The sequence below is a fragment of the Chiloscyllium punctatum genome, chromosome 3, assembly GCF_047496795.1.
Source record: "Chiloscyllium punctatum isolate Juve2018m chromosome 3, sChiPun1.3, whole genome shotgun sequence".
In the NCBI taxonomy this organism is placed as follows: Eukaryota; Metazoa; Chordata; class Chondrichthyes; order Orectolobiformes; family Hemiscylliidae; genus Chiloscyllium; species Chiloscyllium punctatum.
This window is the reverse complement of record NC_092741.1, coordinates 115,891,239-115,913,723: the sequence shown is the minus strand read 5'-3', so window position 1 is coordinate 115,913,723 and position 22,485 is coordinate 115,891,239. Positions and strand designations below refer to the sequence as shown.

At 40.5% G+C, this 22,485-nt stretch overlaps 1 protein-coding gene across 3 annotated transcripts in view; it reads left to right on the top strand.

Moving 5' to 3' along the window:
• Positions 1 to 22,485, top strand: part of shprh (SNF2 histone linker PHD RING helicase) — a 107,084-nt gene that overhangs the window by 66,544 nt on the left and 18,055 nt on the right. For all 3 annotated transcript variants that reach the window (XM_072558660.1, XM_072558669.1, XM_072558679.1), the window contains 7 exons: positions 1,294 to 1,401; positions 2,273 to 2,415; positions 7,895 to 8,068; positions 10,405 to 10,467; positions 13,084 to 13,309; positions 17,186 to 17,329; positions 20,035 to 20,136. In XM_072558660.1, the coding sequence (XP_072414761.1) occupies positions 1,294 to 1,401; positions 2,273 to 2,415; positions 7,895 to 8,068; positions 10,405 to 10,467; positions 13,084 to 13,309; positions 17,186 to 17,329; positions 20,035 to 20,136 (960 nt within the window). The remainder of the gene's footprint in view (positions 1 to 1,293; positions 1,402 to 2,272; positions 2,416 to 7,894; positions 8,069 to 10,404; positions 10,468 to 13,083; positions 13,310 to 17,185; positions 17,330 to 20,034; positions 20,137 to 22,485) is intronic.

Genomic DNA, 22,485 nt, shown 5'->3' with positions numbered 1-22,485 from the left:
AACATTAACTCTGATTTTTCTCTACAGATGCTGCCTGACCTGCTGCAAATTTCCAACATTTCCTGTTTTTGTTTGTTTGTTATTAAGTTTGGGTATTAAATATAGGTTGTCCATGTACTATAGATTGTGTTACTGTTATTACGTTGTATAGTAAAGTTTAATGTTCATTCGAAAGCATGGAATTAGATTAGATTACTTACTTACTGTGTGGAAACAGGCCCTTCGGCCCAACAAGTCCACACTGACCTGCTGAAGCGCAACCCACCCAGACCAATTCCCCTACATTTACCCCTTCACCTAACACTACGGGCAATTTAGCATGGCCAATTCACCTAACCTGCACATTTTTGGACTGTGGGAGGAAACCGGAGCACCCAGAGGAAACCCACACAGACACGAGGAGAATGTGCTGACTCCACACAGAGAGTCACCTGAGGCGGGAATTGAACCCAGGTCTCTAGCGCTGTGAGGCAGCAGTGCTAACCATTGTGCCACCATGTTGCCCACATCTTGTGGTTTTATTTCTTAGTATGTTCTCTCACTTTAATTACTTTGTAAACAAAAAGGTTACTGTTCCTTGACCAGATTATAACATAAATTTGATAGTCTGGTCTGGGATTGTAAAAGTACTGACAACTTCAGTACCTGAGGAGTTGTGAATGGAGTTAAATATTGCACAATCATCAGCAAACATCCCCACTTCTGAAAAAGCAGCCAAAGTTGATTGGACCCAGGACGCTACCCTGAGGAATTCCTGCAGAAATGTTTTCGAGTTGAGTGTTTTGGTTGTTTGAGACCAAACATCAACTTCATGCTAGGTATTGCCCAAACCAGTGAAAAGCTCTCACTCCCCTATTTTCACGTTTAATAACTGTTTTTCTAGGGCTTCTTAACAGCGCTCAGTTAAGTGTTGTCTTGATGATAAGAGCAGTCTAATTAACTCTGCTGACCCTTGGGGATTGATATGGCTTGAATAGGGAACCTGACAGTCAAACATTCCTGATGAAGGGCTTAAGACTGAAGCATTGACTGTCCTGCTCCTCAGATATTGCATGACCTGTTATGCTTTTTCAGTGCTACTCTTTTTGACTCTGATTCTCCAGCCTCTGCAGTCCTCACTTTCTCCTATCTCTGATAATAACTTACCCGTTCAGTTGTGGTATGGAAAATGTGACCAGTTGCTGCTACTTATGGGCAGCGCTACTTATGGGCAGCACTACTGGTTAGCATGGTTTCTTAAATTGTGTTACAAGTTAAAACGTTTAATTTTTTTTTTCAAATTATCATACATAGGCTGAACAGCTTAGACAGCATTACATGAATAAATCAGATTTGGAAGTTTCTGCCGCACGTCAAGCTTTGCCACCAGTTCAGCAAAACATCCGTGAACTACAGCGCAAGGTAAACTATGCTGTACAGCAGAACCGAGGGAAGGGTGCTATAATGCAGGATAGGGGAAAACCTACTGTACGGCAGGGTCACTGGAAAGGTTATGTACAGCAGCACCAAGTGCATCACTGGAACGTTGTTGTATGGCAGGACAAGATTTGTGTATAAATGTGTGGCTCAGTAAGGCATGCTTCTGCAAAAAAAAATCAAGATGGGAGTACTGTATCAAAAACCTGATGTAGTGTGATAAAAGGAAGCCGCAATAATCTGGAAGAAGTAGTTTTTAAATTGCAAATATTCCAGTAGTCATGAGACCATTGAAAAGAGGTTAAGATTGGGTAGAAAACTGCAGAGGTGAAGGTGTTATTTTATGGCACTGTAACAGTGGATACTAAAATTTAGTGTTCCATGGTTTCTGAAGATCCTGCAATTCAAAATATTTCTGCAAAGTTTCTCATGCTGAATTGGGTGACTCCTGCAGTACTCTCATCTCTGGCCTTGAAATAGAGGGATTGCACTTGGTGGTACTGCTGGAGAACAGAAGGTTAAAATCCACCATCAACTTTAGTGAGCTAAAGGTTTGAAGGGCCTCTTTGCAGCTGTGTGACTGTGACTCTAGTCATTGAATTGCTCAGTGCTGCTACTGCTAAGAATCTTTAATCCTTAATGTAATGTTACTTCCCAAAAATGAATTGGGTCCTGCATTAACTCCCTACAGTTTGCGACTTGCCTTAGGGTTTGCCACTTTCTTTTGTGATTTACTATTCATTTCTGGTTTTGAAAGTCAGTAAATAGGATGGGATAGTTAATCGTTACCTTGACATACTAGAATGCCTTTCTGTCCTGTTCAATGAAACTCTTTTTTTTTGTGTCCTGTCAACAGATTCACTCTGGGGCTCCCTGGTGGCTTGGTATCATTGAGTGTGTACAGCAGGCTGCTCTGGCTGATGAGCTCGTGACAAGGGTACGAAATGAAATCTCATGTAACTACAAACAGCAACCTAACAAACTCTCCATGGCTGAAAAGTAAGTGCATTTGCAATATATGATTGTTGCGCTCCTATCTTTGTGCTGACGATTTCTGGAGCCTAAATGCATCACTGCATCAAGCTGTTCGTGTTTCACAAGAAAACGCAGCATTTTTCACTGTGATGCCATTTGTCAGTGAGATTTTTTTGGGACAATGACTAAAGGCCACTGGAATCGATTCATTTCATTGTTTGCTGCAAGGAAGGACAGGATTAAAGATAAGTTCCAAGATTTACCTCTTGTTTACTTAATATTTGTTCCTTAAAGACCTTAATTGCACCTGTACATTTTGGAAAATTTTTCATTTTCTTCCTCACTCTGCACCACTACCAAGGAGTTTTTTGTGGCCTTGCCTGGTTTTCACTTGAGTTTGGTAGTTCAATTTAGGTGACTGTCTGAATCGCTGGACTCACCTTGGTGAGAAGATCGCTTAGTGGTGCAGTCTGCGCTTTGGGAGGAAAGTTGCACAACAATTCATAGGCCACTGACCATAAAAATAGGTCAGTGTTGGCTTGGCCCTACTGGTAAGGAAGGCAAGATGAAGGGTGAGTGACAACCCCCACCCCCTTAAAGAGTTGTTGATGTGGGGCAGGAATCTGGTGCATTATTGTTATGTTTGTATGAGTAGACTTTGTTCTCGTAAGTAACAACAATAATTGTTAGTCAGCTGGTTACTTATCTTTGAAAAGATGCGCCTTCAGTCGGAAAAAAACGTTAATCTTTCATAACAAACTGACGAGCTGAGAATAGTTCACAGGTCGGCACAACATTGAGGGCCGAATGGCCTGTTCTGTGCTGTATTGTTCTATGTTCTAACAAAGGAGCTGACTATAAGTTGGCAAAGCCTCTCAATTTTAAAATTTAAATCGAGCATTTTTTCTGAAGCGTAGTTTCTTGACCCATAGAATAAAGTTGGGGCTTCCATGGGCAAGATTAGATTAGATTCCCCACAGTGTGGACACAGGCCCTTCGGCCCAACCAGTCCACACCAACCCTCCGAAGAGTAACTCACTCAGACCCATTTCCCTCTGACTGATGCACCTAGCACTATGGGCAATTTAGCATGGCCAATTCACCTGACCTGCACATCTTTGAACTGTGGGAGGAAACCAGAGCACCTGGAGGAAATCCACGCAAACACTGGGAGAAAGTGAAAACTCCACACAGAAAGTCGGCCGAGGCTGGAATCGAACCTGGGATGATGGTGCTCTGAGGCAGCAGAGCTAACCACTGAACCACCGTGCCACCCATTTGGTTGAATGAGAATATAGAAGGCATGGTTAGTAAATTCCTGAGGAAGTAGTGGATGCGGGTACAATTACAACATTTTTAAAAAAATTTGGATACATGCATGAATAGGAAAGATTTGGAGGCATGTGGGCCAGGATCAGGCAGGTGGAACTAGTGTAGTTTGAGATTATGTTCGGCATGGGCTGGTTGGACAGAAGGGTCTGTTTCCGTGCTGCATGACTCTATGCACAAAATCTTAGTTCAGATTCATTCATCTTGTCTGAACTGGAAATACAGCAGAGATTCCTAAGGGTCCAACTTGCCATGTTCCCAAAAAAATTGACAGTGATTCAGTGTTTGAAATTACCATGGAGAAGGCAACATTTTGGCATTACAATAGTTCCCCACACTCTGTATTAAGTGAGATTACCATACACATCAAGATAGTTTTTTTGATGCTGTATGCAGAACATTTACTTTTCTACTCTTCCTTTCAGCATCCATCTGTCAGAGTGTGGGTATTCAATTGTATCATGCCCAAAACCCTCTCAGCAATACACTGTCATCACAGACATATGATACTCAGAGAGAGCTGGCCAGCAGAGACATGTCAATCAGGAGAACAGCATGCCACATTACTGTAACAGGAACATATGCCAGGCCTCCTTACAAAGTGGGTTGGCTGTGTAGATTCATTGTCGTGTCAGAATGTCACAGTGGAGGACAGAATCCCTCTTCTGAGTCCAGGACTTACAGATTTGGATGCAATATTCTGGTAAAGAAGGAATATCATATACTGAAGAGGAAGGAGGATTGCTCCCAAAGTAATTTAGCAAGCTTGGTAGTAGTATACACCACAAGCAATCCCAAGACCTGCTGGCTGTTGGTAGAGTGGGTTTTTTTTTACACAGAGTGGTTCATGTGTGGAATGAACTGCCAGAGAGAGTGATGGATCCAGGTTCAGTTATAACATTTAAAAGATACTTGGATGAGTTCATGAGTAGGAAGGTTTGGAGGAGAATAGGCCAAACGCAGGCAAGTAGGACTAGTTTAATTTGGAACATGGTTAGTGTGATCTGGTTGGATTGAAGGATCTGTTTCCATACTGTATGACAGAAACTCATAGATGGCCTTGTGATGCATCACAGTTAAATTCTTGTCTCACTGCATGGACTTGGCAACACACTGAGCCATGCTATAGCAAGAGGTATGTGCCAAAGTATTCATGTAGTTCCAAGCAGTTGTTCATTTACAGGTGAATGCCCATTATTATCCATCACTACATTGACGAGTTTTGTTCCTGAATGCAGAATAGATTGGCTCATATCAAGCAGTATATTGTACTTGCAAGGGGAAGGCTCACCACAGCCATGAGAAGTGTGGATAAAAATAGGTCGGGGAAATAAGGGCAATTTACTCTGTTGAACACTTGGCTGTGGACAGTGTGAAGATGCCAGCCAAGCTCATTATTAGAGATGGGGAAACGCTCAGAACAGATGCCACAGGCAATGTGAAAAACACTTTCTAACATGGTTGTCAATGGTGGAAGATATTCCTGTTAATGCAGTAAGCAGAAAAGGACATTGGCATGTGGGAGTGTGAAGGATAGTTATGAAAATGGTTGAAGGCAATAATTAAAGCAATAGATCAGTTGCCCTGGAAGACAATAGCATAGATGTATGTCTGCTGTCATAATGTCATGGACTTACTTTATCTCCTTTATATTTTAACCAGGCTTTAGCAGTACTTGCCCTTGCCCTAGGTTGGCTTGCCCCTCAGACATCTGGAGGAGGTCATATGTCTGAGAAAGAATTGTATATCTGACCAGCCCACACTCCTCCAACAAGAGGGATATAGTACACTATATTATAGATTGGGTGGCACATGGTGAAGAGCATTGCATTTGATTGCAAGCTGAGTATCTTAGCATGGAGTCTGTGCACAGTTCCCCTCCACAGGAGAAAGGGCAGTGATGATGATGCTCATGAATAATCTTGGGAGCACAATATTTGGAGCATTCGTTGCAGAATGTGCAGATATCTGGCAAACTTCCTGAGGTGAGCTCACATATTTAAAGTCCACCACAGTGAAGAGACTGATCTTGGCTCAGTGATGTGGTCATATGAAATGCAGCGTTAATTGATATTCAGTCTCATGGAGCAGCACATATGTCATCAGACAGAATAGATGCGAGGGAAGGGAGATGACTTCAAGGATGGTGCTCACTAAGTAACTGCAACAGACCATTCGTAGATGAGTAGTGAACTCCAAAAGGTTTGCGAGGAGCTACACACCCATAATGGGACACTCTCACTGCTTGCATGATAATGATTAGAAGAGATGACTGCTGCTTTCCAATAACCATCCCTATTCTCACCTGCCTGCAAACCAACTGAAGGCTGTTGAGGTAGGCAAGGAGGATGAGGGTTTTAAACTCAACTCAAACTTTCTCCTCTTCCTCCACCCTAGTGCCAGAGTTGTCATCAGAGGTATATATTCAGTGACACTGGCTGCTCCTGCACAGATACGGAGCCTGAAGCCTCACCTGTGTCCCCATTTCTTTTGTTTGGCAAGTCAGTGAATAGAGATCATAAATGTAAAAATTTTCACTCAGAATGAAAGGGATTAGGGCATTATTTTTGTGCAGTGAATTGTTAAGAGTAGGGATTGATCTGTCCCAGTCTCTGCTAAAAGACTTAAAACAGCGACATTAAAATTTCATTGTTTCATTGGAACTTTACTCACCAATCAAATGAACCTTGCCTAAATGCTTCAGTAAGGCATTCAACAAGGTTCCCCATGGGAGACTAGCAAGGTTAGATCTCATGGAATACAAGGAGAACTAGCCATTTGGATACAGAACTGGCTCAAAGGTAGAAGACAGAGGGTGGTGGTGGAGGGTTGTTTTTCAGATTGGAGGCCTGTGACCAGTGGAGTGCCACAAGGATCGGTGCTGGTTCCACTACTTTTCATCATTTATATAAATGATTTGGATGTGATCTTAAGAGGTATAGTTAGTAAGTTTGCAGATGACACCAAAATTGGAGGTGTAGTGGACAGCGAAGAAGGTTATCTCAGATGGGCCAATGGGCTGAGAAGTGGAAGATGGAGTTTAATTTTGATAAATGCGAGGTGCTGCATTTTGGGAAAGCAAATCTAACCAGGACTTATGGTAAGGTCTTAGGGAGTGTTGCTGAACAAAGAGACCTTGGAGTTCAGGTTCATAGCTCCTTGAAAGTGGAGTGGCAGGTAGATAGGATAGTGAAGAAGGCATTTGGTATGCTTTCCTTTATTGGTCAGAGTATTGAGTACAGGAGTTGGGAGGTCATGTTGCGGCTGTACAGGACATTGGTTAGGCCACTGTTGGAATACTGTGTGTAATTCTGGTGTCCTACCTATTGGAAAGATGTTGTGAAACTTGAAAAGATTCAGAAAAGATTTACAAGGATGTTGCCAGGGTTGGAGGACTTGAGCTATTGGGAGAGGTTGAAAAGGCTAGGGCTGTTTTCCCTGGAGCGTTGGAGACTGAGGGGTGACCTTATAGAGGTTTATAAAATCATGAGGGGCATGGATAGGATAAATAGGCAAAGTCTTTTCCCTGGGGTGGGGGAGTCCAGAACTAGAGGGCATAGGTTTAGGGTCAGAGGGAAAAGATGTAAAAGAGACCTGAGCGGCGACTTTTTCATACAGAGGGTGGTACGTGTATGGAATGAGCTGCTAGAGGAAGTGGTGGAGGCTAGTACAATTGCAACATTCAAAAGGCTTCTGGATGGGTAGATGAATAGGAAGGGTTTGGAGGAATATGGGCCAGGTGCTGGAAGGTGGAACTAGATTGTGTTGGGATATCTGGTTGGCATGGGTGAGTTGGACCGAAGGTCTGTTTCCATCCGTACATCTCTATGATGCACTGGAACTCTGCTAATATCCCCAAAGCTTTGTAACTTCATGAATTCATAAAATTAACCACGCAACTTCATGAGCTACTTCATTGAAATTTCACAATTGACTGTGTAACTGATGTACTAACATTTTTTACTTGATAAGCTGAAACTTCACTAACTATTAAACAATTTTCTTAACAGCCACAGTTAAACTTAACTTATTAAATTTCACTAATTGCTCTAAAACTTTGCTACACTTGTTTGCTTGAATTAAGTTCTGACACAATGAACCATTCATCATCTCAAAAACATGATGACACATGTCCCTAATTTGTGTTGTTCACAAGTTATTGTTTTACACTCAGGTTCCAGGACTGCAGAGGCCTGCAGTTTTTGCTGACTGTGCAAACAGAAGAATTGAAGAAATCACAGAAGACAGTGCAGGACTCTGTCAAGAATCTGGAGAGCCCTCCATCACAAGAAGAAATTCGACTCGCCACAGTGTGTCATCTTCGCCCTGTCCGGTTTCCCCTAAACAAGTGCGTATCGTTGTGGCTTATTCATGTTCCTTCGACAACAACCTACTTCAGTACCAGATCTTTGGTTAGACGTTAGATGAGCGAGTCCATGTAACACCAGCAACAGCATTTTATATTTATAAAGCACCTTTAATACAGAAAACATCCCAAAGGAAGATAAATAAAGTATAAAAGCAACTTAATTGCCACAAGCTCCCTCTAATTCAGCTATTTAGTAAGAAATTTCACAATCAAATATCAAAACAATCACTTAAACTTTATTTCACATAGCAACTAAAATAAGACCCCTCAAGTAAGCAAGTTAAGCCTCACAACTCAACTCGGGTATTACAATAAATGGTGGAATTTAGCTATATAGAATTCCAGCCACTGTGTCTGTCCAAAGTTCGAACTTAATGTTATTCTTCAAAGTTATGCTACGGAATAATCTTGAAGTTGAATTCTTATAGAATTTTCTGTTTTGTGAAGTTTCTGATGTATTATTATTAATGATCCTTTACATCTGTTCATCCACAACAGTGATTACACTTCTGGAGTCATCAAACTTGTAACTTGCATTCTTATCAGGAGTAACTTCCCTGTGCCTTCTTTGTTTCAGCTTTAACAGTCCATTCAAAACACAACTTTCCTGCAATTAACCCCTTTACCTCAGAACATTCCTTTCGCTTGCAATCTTAATTGCCCATTTGTCACAAGGCAGCAGGTTATCAAGCATTTTCTCCCAGGAAACAGCTTATTTCCGGTACTTCGTGTTTTTCTTCCCCATGGATGGTTAATTAGCATGTTGCTTTTAGTTTCTTTTATAAGAGCCTGCTTTCATCTCAGGAAACAGCTTATTCCAGAAAAAGTTATGGCTGATTCTTTCAATCTCTGAACACTTACTAAAGTTTTGAAGTTTCCAGTATCACAATATTGTGTGAATTGAATTTCTGCCAAAGGATAATGTCACATTACCCACTGAACCATAACTAACATAATCCATGACTGTCAGAATGTTTGTTAAATGAGGTATGAAATTGGCAGTATGAAAGCGAAATGCTGAGAATCCTGGAAATCAGAAGCAGAAAATCTGGAGTTAAAGCAAAATATTGCGGATGTTGAAAATCTGAAATAAATACAGAGAATGCTGGAGAATCTCATCAGCTCTCATAGCATCTCTACAGAGAGAAACAGAGTTCAGAAATATCACTCTTCAGAACCAGTGACTCAATGTTAACTCTCTTTTCCTCTCTACAGCCAGCCCTACTGAGTTTCTCCAGAAAATGCTGGAAATACTCAGCAGCAGCTGTTGAGTGAAAAGCCGTTTTAAAGTTTTAGGTCACTGAACATCAGTCAAACTTTCTCACAGTTTGGATGCTGCCAGTCGTGTTAAATATTTCTAGTATTTTCTGGGTTTTTTTGTTTCAGAATTACCAGTGTTGGTTTGCAACATTCAAATTTTAGTGAAAATCAGCTATTTGGGGAAAAAATGTAATTGTCAACAGTTTGTATTAATCCATATAATTAAGGTAGCTTGCATAGATTTGGGAGACCACTTGATTGAACACACATTAAGACAATTTGTATTATGATGTTAGAAATGGTAAGTGTATGGCCAGAACAGCAACAACAGCATTCATTCCTTCAATGTTTTGTTGCTTTTATTTTTTTCTCTTCCTTCGGGATGTTTTCTGCATTAAAGGTGCTTTATAAATGTAAAATATTGTTGTTTCTACTTTTTAGCATAATTTCCCAATTATATGGACTATTTCATCTGACGAGGAGAAAGTAAGGATTGCAGATGCTGGAGAGTTAGATTTGAAAAGTATGGCATTGGAAAAGCACAGCAGATCAGGCAACATCTGAGGAGCTAGAAAGTTGACGTTTTGGACATAATCAGGAATAAAGGACTTCTGCCCAAAACATTGACTCTCCTGCTGTTCGGATGCTGCCTGACCTGTGCTTTTCCAGAGCCACACTATCTCATCTGACTTCTTACCAAAGAATTTGATCTAGTATAGAAATGGGCTGTTGTCGAAGGGACATGAATAGGTCACTTAACAAATAAATTAATGGAATAATTGAATAATTCAGTATCAGAAAGGCACATCAATTAGCCAGTTCTGAGCTATATTAGTGGGCTATAATATCAGGTAATTGAACAGGCAATCCAAATAATCCAACCCCATACAAATACTTGACTGGCTGATCAATTGTCTCATTCTGTTTTTGCATGTTTCAGAGAGAGAAAATATATTTTCTGTTTTGTTTGTTGATACTGTATAGTAGTCAAGCATTCAGAATGAATGTCTATTTTTCCCCATTATGTACTAATCTTATTAATTTTCCCTTTGCAGTTGCCAGTTCTGCAAAGCAGATGAACTATTCACAGAGTATGAATCCAAGTTGTTCTCGCATAGGTAAGTCCTTAATATGGAAGGAGTGATTTGTTTTTTGTGCAACTTTTTTCAGGATATCTTTTCCGATGCAGTATGACAAATCCTGCTCCTGTTTCAGAAAAAAAGATTAAAGTAAGACGTTCACATTCTTGAGCTCAGCTTTCAATTGCATACTCATTCCATAAAGCTATGATCTGTGAGAGAAAAATTAGGCCATTCGGCCTGTGTAATCTGCTCCACTATTCAGTAAGATTATATCTGATCTCGTAATCCTCAACTCAACTTTTCTGACTTTTCCCATAATCCTTGATTCCTTTACTGACTAAAAATATGTCTTGAATATACTTAACAACTCTGCAGTAAAAAAATTCCACAGAATGACTATATTCTGAAGGAAAAACTTTCCTCCTTGTCTCTGGCTTAGTGACCTCTTACTCTGATATCATACCCTTTGGTCCTTCCGTCTCCCAAAAGGGGAAACAATCTCTGTCAAGCTCCCATCACCAAGACCATTTAATTCCACCTGTGTTGTCACTTATCCCTAGTCCAGTGTCTGGATGTTTTTGTAGGGGGTGCACTCACTGCACCTGCAATCACAGTGTCGTGATCTCACTGCCTGTGATAGCACAAGTCATTACTGCATCAAGGAGCAATATTTTGGATGCTTGCCATTTGCTATCCCACTCCCCAACTCATTGTCTCACTTCCTACCCAGCTCACAGCCCCTCAGCTGCCACTCGCTGTTGACTCTTTTGCCAACCTGCGCCAAAGTCTTCAGTTCTTTTTGACTCACTCGTTGCCCCACTCCTTGAGCAACAAGTTAGGCAGCCTGGGGGAATGAGCAAAATGGTGAGCGAGGTGGTAAGTTGAGGCAGTGAGACATGTGGCAAGCAGGGGACCAGTGATCAAAACGCAATAACATCAGGCACATGACAATGTTGCCGAGGTAGTCTTGTGGCATGATGATAGCATCTCTATCTCTGGGTCATAAGGTACAGATTCAAGTATCACCCAAGATTTGATGACTACGGAGGTGTATAATAACACATGCAAATACTTTTAAAAAGATTTTTTTAAAAAGGATCAAATTGAAAGAGGGATAGTGCATTGGAGTTACAGAATGTGTAAGATCTGTCTCTGTAAATAATAGTTTCCAAATGTATAGAAGAGTGATCCCACATAAGAAAAGCTAAAGAAAGAAAATTTGAGAGGATGCTGAAGTATTGGGTCCACCACCATTTAGCTATCGGAGTTCTAACATTACTCAGCCATTGTCTTAGTTTTCACTGACATACATTGATCCTGTTTAACAATGCCTAGATTTTAAAAATCTCAGCCTTGCATTCAAATTCATTTCAGCTTCCCTATCTCTGCTAACTTGTGTCTAATTCTACAACTATTTGAGATCACCGTGTTCCTCCTAATCTGCTCAATTTTCCATTCCCCATTCCTTCATTTCATCCTTTGGTAGACTTGCTTACAGCTATTTGAGCCCCATGCTCTTAACATTTCCTATCTAAACCTTTCCACTTCTATGCTTTCTTCTCTTTTACATGATGCTTTATATTTCCATCTTTGACCCAGTTTTTTGCTGTTTGTCTGAATTAACACGCAACATAATGTCCAGTTTGGTTTGATTACACTTTGGGGTGATGTACTATGTTTTCTCTTAATATATTGTTGCTTGGCATGTGTCTGTGCTTTGATTAGGTTGATGACAGCAATACCTCACATGTTTTATGGTGAAATGTGCTGCTTATAAAGAGCTTCCAGTACCTATTATACCCCCAGCCAGGGCTCAAATTCACACTTGTCATTTGTTAAATTATATCTGATAATTATCCCCATAAGGAAGTTATTGAGGATTGATATGTCTCCAAATGATGTGTCTGGTATTGGAAACTTTGGCAACCCCGAGACAGGCTTAATAAAACCATATTGGAATGGAACAGGGAGAAAGTGAGGGCTGTAGGTGCTGGAGGTAAAAATCGCGAGTGTGGTACTGGAAAAGCACAGCAGGTCAGGCAGCATCTAAGGAGCAGGAGAGTCGACGTTTCAGGCAAGAGCCCTTTATCCTAATGAATTGGAATGGAACTGGGAGAAAGTGAGGACTGTAGATGCTGGAGATCAGAGTCAAGAATGTGGTGCTGGAAAAGCACAGCAGGTCAGGCAGCATCCTGATGAAGGGCTCTTGCCTGAAATTTGACTCTTCTGCTCCTCGGATGCTGCCTGATCTGCTGTGCTTTTCCAGCACCACTGTTGACTTGGAATGGAACAGGCCCAGCAGTTCAAGGCCACAGTTGATCAATCAGTTTGATAGGGAGAGCTGACATGGGAAGCTGGGTTTGTTTCCACAATGCCAGTTAACTCTGAAGGCATAACGCAATAATTTGGGGAGCATTGTCTGCACAAGCAGTGGGGAAGTTATCAATATCCTGCAGTGGTAAGCTCTATGGTTTTAATTTGTTGAATTATAGCAATGTCCCTTTGCAGTCGTAAAATTCCGAAGGCTTGGGTCCGCGATTCTGTGCTTGAATCTCTGGGAACTGGGTGGACTTCCATGGGATAAATGGGAATTCTACAGAGAGAGAATGTGTACTTTATATTGAGGAGAATTAAAACTCTGCCTTTGTTCAGTGTTAAGGGGCAGAAAGCAATCTTCGAAGAGATGATTGAAGACGACGAGGGCCTGGTTGACGAACGTTTGCCAACCACAAGTCGTGGGCTGTGGGCTGCAAGTGAAACTGAACGTGCTTTAAAAGCCATCTTAGCTTTTGGGAAGGCGCACCGAATTGATACCTTACTAATAGAAGAAGGGAACATCTTTATGGAACTGTTTGAGTTGTGGAAAAAAGAATACAAGGTACATAGATTTAATCAGCCCATTTAAAAAAAATGTTAATTGCTTGAGTTCACTGATTAAAATTAAATTTTCTCTGGATCTTGTCAATAAAAATGGGTATGGTCACATGAAACATGTATGAGTACACCCTAACAAATGGCCTGACAACATTTAGACACATTCTGCATCTTGAAATTATGAACACTATAAATGACAAACTATGCACAATCTTCAATGCACCAAGCTCATTTGCAACTGAAAACATAGTTGAAAATACCAAAGAAAAATGGTATTTGTGAAATAGGGATCTCTTTATCCAGCCACAACTAAAGGAAAAAAAAACTGTCCAACTCTGGGATTGAATACCTCATTGCTGTCCTTTTAGCTAAAAATCCCATTCCTCAAAAGCAAACTACGTCAGAATAACTGGTGTATTGAGGATGATGCTTGTGGATTATATACATGACGATTATTGCATAAATGTCCCATTACAGCACATCCCCTGACACTCTTCCCCCTTCTTCCGTGACTTCACACGACCCCAGAATTGTAACAATGAGGAGTGCAGTCGGGATGGCCTGAAGAGTCTCTGAGATCAGGGAGAGATGATTCAGAGCGGTGGTCTCGGCATTTCAAGAGGAGAGAAGCTTCTCAGAAATCAGAGGCAGAAAGAGCCAGAGCCTGAGAAATGGAATCCCAAAGAACAAGGGATAAGAGGTTTAGAAGAATGAGGTGGGGATCTCATGTAAAGTTCTACTAGGGCTAGACAGGTTAGATGCAGGAATGATGTTTCCCATGGTGGGGGTGCCCAGAACCAGGAGTCATAGTTTAAGAATAAGGGGTAAACCATTTAGGACTGAGATGAAGAGAAATGTCTTCATCCAGAGAGTGGTGAGACTGTCAAATTGACTGCCACAGAAAGTAGCAGAGACTAAAACATTGTGTTTTCAAGAAGGAGGTAGATATAGCTCCTGTATTTAAAGGGATCAAGGGATTTGGGGTGAGAGTGGGATTAGGGTATTTGGGCTCAGTGATCAGCCCTGATCATATTGAATGGCAGAGCAGGCTCGAGAGGTCAAATGGTCGACTTCTGCTCCTATCCTCTCTGTTTCTAAGGTAAAAGGAGGTGGTGAGGTAGCCATGACCAGACAGAAGTGGACATAACAGTGTTCTGCACAGTTGAGAGTAACACGGAATAGGATACTGAGAGAAGAGTAGCTGGTAATGTAAAAAAACCCAGGGAGAAGGGAAGAGGATGGTTCTTAGACTTACTTCCAAGACCATGGAATCCTTCATCAGAACTTCCTTTTGAGGTAAAAAAATTTATATTTAAATTGAGAGCAGAGTATCTGTCTCTGGAAGAGAGGAACATGAAAGGACTTTCTGATTACAAGCGAGAATGGTACCTTATGGCCTCCTCCCATGGTATAATGTTTCAGTTTGTTTAGCTTTATGATTCTTCGAACTTCAGTACAGACTATTCATGTAGTAAATCCCAGATTGTTCACTCAGTGGAAAAACACCTCCAGATGTGATGAACCTGGAAACAAAAAACAGAAAATAGCACAGAAATTACATCTTGTTGATAGGACTGCAGAATTACACACACTCCTAGCAAGGATGAAAGAAAACAGGAATGCTGAAGGATATTCAGCTAATTGTGTGTGTGATATTTAACTCCTAGGGTTTACTTTATCCATTGTAAATAAGGACAGCTACAAATACTGTCCCCTGATGTCTATATAATTTACAAGTTATTTTAGATCTAAATAATCTCATTAGTCTTTAATTTGATGGGATCTTTTTGAAAGAAAGCCTTTCTAGTGCCTTCAAGTCAATTCTACATATTTCTGTGTAATTATTATTGTTACAATACATAGTTATTTATAGTTTTGTAAAACAATTATTCTATTTATAGGTGTGAAGTAGAATTAGTGTTAATATTATAGTTAACATTTTCTCTCATATACTTAGAAAGGAAGAACTTGCATTAGTTTAACTCTTTCACAGGCCTTTTATAGCCAGTGAAGTAAAGTGCTTTCTAAGTGCGGTCATTAGTTGTAATGTGGGAAACACAGCAGTCAATCTGCACACAACATGATCCTACAAACTGAAGTATGTTAGTGGTCAGATAATTTGTTTCGTCATGATACTGATTTTGACTTGAATCCATAATCTTCTGTTTCCAAGGCAAGTGTGCTACCGACTGACTAAGGGCTAAGGTGTGACAAACAAATGCCGAACACAAGACTTTTAAAATTTTATGAAACACTTGTGTTCAGCAACCAACTGTCACACTTTAGTGTTGCAATTACAAGATCACATTATCAATCATGACAAAAATGAGGACTGCACATGCTGGAGATTTGAGTTGAGAGTGTGGTGTTGGAAAAGCGCAGCACCTCGGGGATGGAGAGACACCCTCCCATTTATCTCTCCACCCCCTGAGGCTCCCAGCCTCATTCCTGATGAAGGGCTTTTGCCAGAAATGTTGATTTTCCTGCTCCTCACATTATCAATCATGCATGTTTAATTATTCTAGTATCACACATTCACACAACTACATGAATAGAGAGGTAAGTAACCAATGAATAAGCAGTAAGCTGTTACCAATAAACAATGAAGAAAGTGTTCAATAAGTGATTTTGAAATCATTTGGATATAATGTTTAGCTTTGTGAGCCTTCTCAAGGGCAGATGCCAAAGCCATGGGCAGAGGAGATTCACTAAGGTAATACTGGGATGAGCGAATTTAATTATATGGAACAAGTTGTTACTATCCCTGCAGACATTAACTTTTAAACAAGTGATTTAAACACCGAATAACTAGCTGAAAAGAATTACATAATAGAATTTAAAGTTTTAAAGCTTTTAACAAGGAAACTAAAAGCACCATGGACCAAATATTACCTAGTATGCAACTAATATTGTAAAGAAAGGATACCTTTACTAAAAGTGTAATGTGACTGATGAGCCCACATTGCACATGTATGTACTACAGCACACTGCATGATTACAGTCCTATAGGAAAATTCCAGCTGTAAGTTCCATTTGGCTGTTTCTCCTCCTGGCTTCACCAGGGCAAATCTAACATGTCTTGAGAGTGCACAGGGTACATTTCCTTGACCAGAGACCATCCTCCCTCTTGTGTTCTACCTTGTAGCTTACAGGAACTTGCAGCCTTCTTTCTATTGACCACATAAGCTGTGCCCTTTATCTGTCTGTGAAACTTCTGTTTCAAGGTGTCTCTTTTCTGTCCAAACGATTGGAGACCAAAGTCTATCTATATATACTGTTTTCTCTCTGTCGAAGCTATTGTTGTATTTGTTTTCAGATGTGAACATACCACACCTTGCTACCAGAGTCTCAAGCGCTTGTCCCCATAGTAATATAACCCCTGAGGCTTGATGCCAGGCAGAATTTGAAGCAGATCACATGATTTTTGTTCCCTTAAATAACCTTGAGTTAAATAAAGTCTCAAAATGTAAGCATCTTTTAAATTCTCACATTCATAACAAATATAAATTTAGAAGATTTTATGGAGGTATTCAAAATAATGAAAGGCTTTGATAATGTAAATAGGGGAAAAAAATTGTTTCCACTATTTGTTGAGACAGTCATTTGAAAAAGTATCTTAACCTATTCTTTTGGTGACAGCCATGCCCTCTAGTTACTATGTTGTTAGGATATAGATTGCCGTATCAGAAATTATACTAGAAGCACATACCATAAAAGAAAAACTAATGTAAATGTTTTGTTTTTGAGTATGTGGAGAAGACAAAGAAACAAATGTTCTGAATGGCTTCATTCTGTAAAAAGAGCACATGTGTAAAACTGAAAACCGACAATCCATCCTTAAGCATCTTCCTTAGCACTTTTTTTTTTACTGTGTCTCTAGTTGCTCCATGAATATTGGATGGCACTACGCAATCGGGTTTCTGCCATTGATGAATTAGCCATGGCAACTGAGCGCTTTCAAGTGCGTCTTCCAGATGAGCCCAAGCCAAATCTTCCTGTTCTTCATATCATTGAGTCACATGAGGTATGAAGTTGAACGGCTGTGTTTCGATCTGCAGATTCCGAATATGCTAGAGATTGAATGTGAAAAGAGAATTAAAAAATCTTGAATTTGTAGAAGTACACAATAATCTAGATAAATATATAAACCTGAAAGAATGTGTTGATTCAAGGAGGTGGACTGGGAAGAGGGTAGAGGGGATCATGAACATTGGCATGGACTAATTGGTCTCAGTGGCAAAATCTATCCTGTAAATTCTGTATCATATGTACAGTGCATTTAACAGGTCCAGAAGTGCTTCACAAGCATGTGTGGGAAAGTGATGGCATAGTGGTAATAATGGGCTAATAATCCAGACATTCTGAAGACACGAATTAATAATAATCATATAGCCATTGTAAATTGTCGTAAGTATCCATCTGGTTTACTAATGTCCTTTAGGGAAGAAAATCTGCCATCCTTACCTGGTTGTAGTTGATTTTTAACTGCCCTCTGAAATGACTTAATAAGCTATGCCATTCCAGGGTTTTTAAGGATGAGCAATAAATGCTGGCCCAGCCAGTAATGGTCACGTCCCATGAACAAACAAAACAGCTGTGATTCATTGGTTGGCAGAAGTGGGGTGAAGTCATTTCTACTGCTGTGGGATTTTCCTTTTTATTCATTCGGGAATATTGGCTGAGCCAGTATTTATTATCCATCTCTAGCTAGACTTGAGAAGGTTCTGGTGAGCTGCTGTCTTGGTATAGGTAGACTCATAAAGCCATTAAGAAGAGAGTTGCAGGATTTTAACCCAGCAACACTGAAAAAAAATTTCTAAGTAAACATGGTGAGTAGCTTCGAGGGGAACTTGCAGGTTATGGTGTTCCCATATATCTTCTGCCCTTGTCCTTTTAGATGGAAGTGGTTTGGGAGGTGCTTTCTCTAGAACTTTATTTAAGCACCATCAGATTGTTGTCTTGCCCTCGTCCCAGGAACAAGTGGAATCTTTTCAAAAATTGTTGGTTTTTTCTCTCATTAGAGGAATTACATCTGTCAATAATTTCCTGAAGAAGGGCTTATGCCCGAAACATCGTTTCTCCTGCTTCTCGGATGCTGCCTGGCCTGCTGTGTTTTTCAAGCACCACATTTTTCAACTCAATAATTGAAAGGAACCAAAAAATCTTTACTTTTTGTGTAACTTTGTAATTTTCCTCAATACCTCCGTTAGAATGCTTCATTATTTTTTCTTTAGTTCGATTTCTACTTTGAACTAAGTACCATCATCTTCCAGTGGTTTATTTATTTTCGAGATCTGCAGATGTTTATGGGGAGGAATGGATTCTAGAGCTGAGGGCCTAACTACTGATATATGAAGGAAGTCAGATACATACAAGACCAAATTGGAGAGTTCGTAGTGGTTTGTAGGGCTGGGGATGGTGGCAGAGAGGGTACTGGTGAATCTATTGAGGAATTTAAAGACAGTTTCCTTTTACTTGGTGCACCTAATATAGTCAAATGCAGGAACACAATATTCTGAACCATTGCATAATCCTCTCAGAAAATGAAAGCAAATGTGTATGTGCAATACATGTGCAGTAATTTACATTTTTGCTTTTTCCAGCAGTAAAATCACAAGGTATAACGATGCTTAATGTTATGACACAGGGTAAATCCCTCTGCTAATTTAAACTAGCCACATAGAAAAGATTCACCCAATGCTGTAACCTGTTAAAATTCAAAAGGCAAAGATCTGTCCCAGAGGTCACTATTTAAAGTAAAAATTAACAACTTTATTCTTTAAGTCCAACAGAGAATTATTAAAACCAACAACTATTTACAACTCCTTTCTCTGAAACCTATCTTTTACCTCCCACTTTATAATACTAGTCCAATAAAAAAATCCCGATTTTAAGATTTACAAAAACAAATTCAACTTTCAAAACTAATCAGCTGTCGAATCTTCTCTTTGTATCTTTCTCTGCAGATTTTCCTCTGTTGTCTTTTCAATGTTCTGCTGTGCAAACTTCTTATAGGCTGGTACCTTTCAGAGAGCAGTCTGAAACTTGTTGGCAGTCTATACTTGTTGGTGCCTTGGCAGTTCTCCCTCTAACTATTCAAAATGTCTGGTTTTATGCCCCAAAACATCGGATTGTTTAATTGGTTTTAATATTATCAAAATACTAAATTCAACTTTGATTGGAATTTGATATCTTAGGGCAGCACGGCTCTGTGGTTAGCACTGCTGCCTCACAGCACCAGGGATCCAAGTTCAATTCCCACCTCTGGCGACAGTCTGTGTGAAGTTTGCATATTCTCCCCGTGTCTGCATTGGTTTCTTCTGGGTGCTCCGGTTTGCTCCCACAATCCAAAGACGCGCAGGTCAGATGAGTTGGCCATGCTAAATTGCCTGTAGTATTAAGCGCATTAGTCAGGGGTAACTTATAGGGTAGGGGAATTGATCTGGGTGGGTTACTCTTCGAAGGGTCAGTGTAGACTTGTTGGGTGGAAAGGCCTGTTTCCATACTGTAGGGAATCTAATCATAATTTAAACTGGCCAGATTTGAATTTGTTTTTGTTTCATGGCAACCCAGATACTGCTAACAGTTTTGACCAAGTGTTACATTGTTGCCTTGTTATGGACTCTCTGTGCTTTGTTTTTGCTACCTTTACACCTTCATAATATTAACATGTGGTGAACATTTCCAACTCTGAAAATTAGACAGAAATGACGGTTGCATGTTTTGCAGGTGGAACAAAATCGAATAAAGCTTCTAAATGACAAAGCTGTAGCCACATCACAATTACAGAAGAAGCTTGGTCAAATGCTCTACCTCACAAATTTGGAGAAGGTGAGAATGGTCATTTGATTGTGCAGAATATAATCAAAAGTACACCTGTTCTCACACAATAGGCCAGAATATCGAACCTTTTCCTCAGCCTAGCACCTCACATTCCAAATCGTAAGGGTTTGGGTCATTCTCACATAGGCAAATGCTTAGACCTGTAGCTATAGTACAGAGGCACCCCATATATGCAACACTCAAGAATTTGGGCAATGGATGTTTGCTGTTCCTAGGGCCACCAAGCAGTTATAACAGCTCTGGATGTTGTTGCATCTTTTTTTTTTGTGTAGCTATGTGGCTTAGGGCCATTACTGGAATGGGAGGTAAGGCCAACAATGATTTTCAGTAGCAGTTGATCCATATGGGGTCAGTGATTGAATTGGAATCATGAATATCAGAAGACTTCTTACTTATTGTGTCCCAGATATCATTAGCTCTCTGTGAGCATCGGTACTTTTGAACCTACCATGTGTACAATTGACACAATGCACAGAACTATAGAAAGCCCTCTCCTCCCACCTCGGCGCTGCCCCACCCCCAACACACACACACACACACGTAACAACTGGATATAAGTGGGCAGAATAAAGCTTTCTCCCTTCTGTTCATTTGTGAACCGCTCCTCAAACTACACCTCCTCTCCAGCTGCCCTGCATTCCCCACAATCTTCGCCAGTGTCCTGAACTAATCATAGATAGGAGCAGGAGGAGGCCATTCAGCCCTTTGAGCCTGCTCCACTATTCATCATGATCATGGCTGATTGTCCAACTCAATAGCCTAATCCTGCTTTTTCCACACAACCATTGATGCCATTCTGTCCAAGTGCTGTATCTAGCTGCGTCTTGAATACATTCAATGTTTTGGCATCAATTGCATACAGTGGTAATGAATTTCACAGGCTCATCACTCTGGGTGAAGAAGTGTCTCCTCATCTCCATCCGAATAGGTCTACCCCGAATCCTCAGATTGTGTACATTGGGTGTATCCTCCTTGCACCTACCCTATCTAGTCATAGAGTAGTAGAGATGTACAGCTTGGAAACAGATGAGATTCCCCCCTCATTTGTCTGAATTCCAGGGAAAACAATCCTGACCTAGTCAGTCTCTCCTCATATATCAGTCCTGCCATCCCTGGAATCAGCCTGGTAAATCTTTGCTGCACTTCCTTGAGAGCAAGAGCATCCTTCCTTGGAAAAAGAAACCAAAACTGCACACAATATTCTGGGTGTGGCCTCACCAAGGCCCTGTAAAACTGCAACAGTGCTTCTATGCTCCTGTACTTGAAACCCCTCATAGTGAAGGATCATTGGGTTAGAGAGCTGAGTTCCACCCACCGGAAGAGTAATTTGATCTATACAACAATTAAACATTCTTTAATTAAAGCTGGACTGCTTATGAATTAAGGAGGTAAAGCAATAACTGCAGATGCTGAAAACCAAATTCTGGATTAGTGGTGCTGGAAGAGCACAGCAGTTCAGGCAGCATCGGCTTTTGCCCGAAACGTCGATTTCGAAGCTCCTTGGATGCTGCCTGAACTGCTGTGCTTATGAATTAAGTGCAGGAGTAAATCTGAGGCACTTGAGACAGCTCCACTATTTAACAAGACCATGGCTGATCTGATTGTGGCCTCAACTCCACTTTCTTTCCTTCCCTGATCCCTTTTGAGCCCTTTGTTAGTCAAGAATCTGTCAGCCTCCATCTTAAAAAAAAATTAATGATCCAATTATCTGTGGAAGAGAAATACTTAGACTTATGACATTTACCCTCATCTCTATTTTCAATTGGAGACTCCTTATTTTTAAATAGCCTCCCTTGTTCTAGTTTCTCCCACAAGGAGAAACATCCTTTCAGCATCCATACTGTCAACACCACTTGTTCTTTTAAACTTTAATAGATCAGGTCCAACCTTTCTTCATATACCCCTCGTGCCATGAGTCAATTGAATAATCCTTCTCTGCATTACTTTTAATACAAACAGACCTAATACCATAATGATGACCATAAAACTGCCAGATTGACACACAAACACATCTGGCTCACTAATGTCCTTTAGGGAAAGAAAACCTACCATCTTTACTTCATCTGGCCTACATGTGACTTCAAAGCTGTAGCAATATACTTCACTCTTGAATGGCCGACAAGTGACTGAGCAAGGCACTCCGTTGTATCAAACCAGTATAGAAAGTCAAAGAAGAATAAAACAAGATCAGGACACTCATCCTCAATCTTAGCATTAGATTTGACAAAGGCATACCTTGTCCATGTGACCTTACAAAGTCCTCCTCACTAACAGCTGGTGACTTGTGACCACTTTGGGAGAGTTGTCCATTGGATTAGTCAGGTAATAGCCTGACAC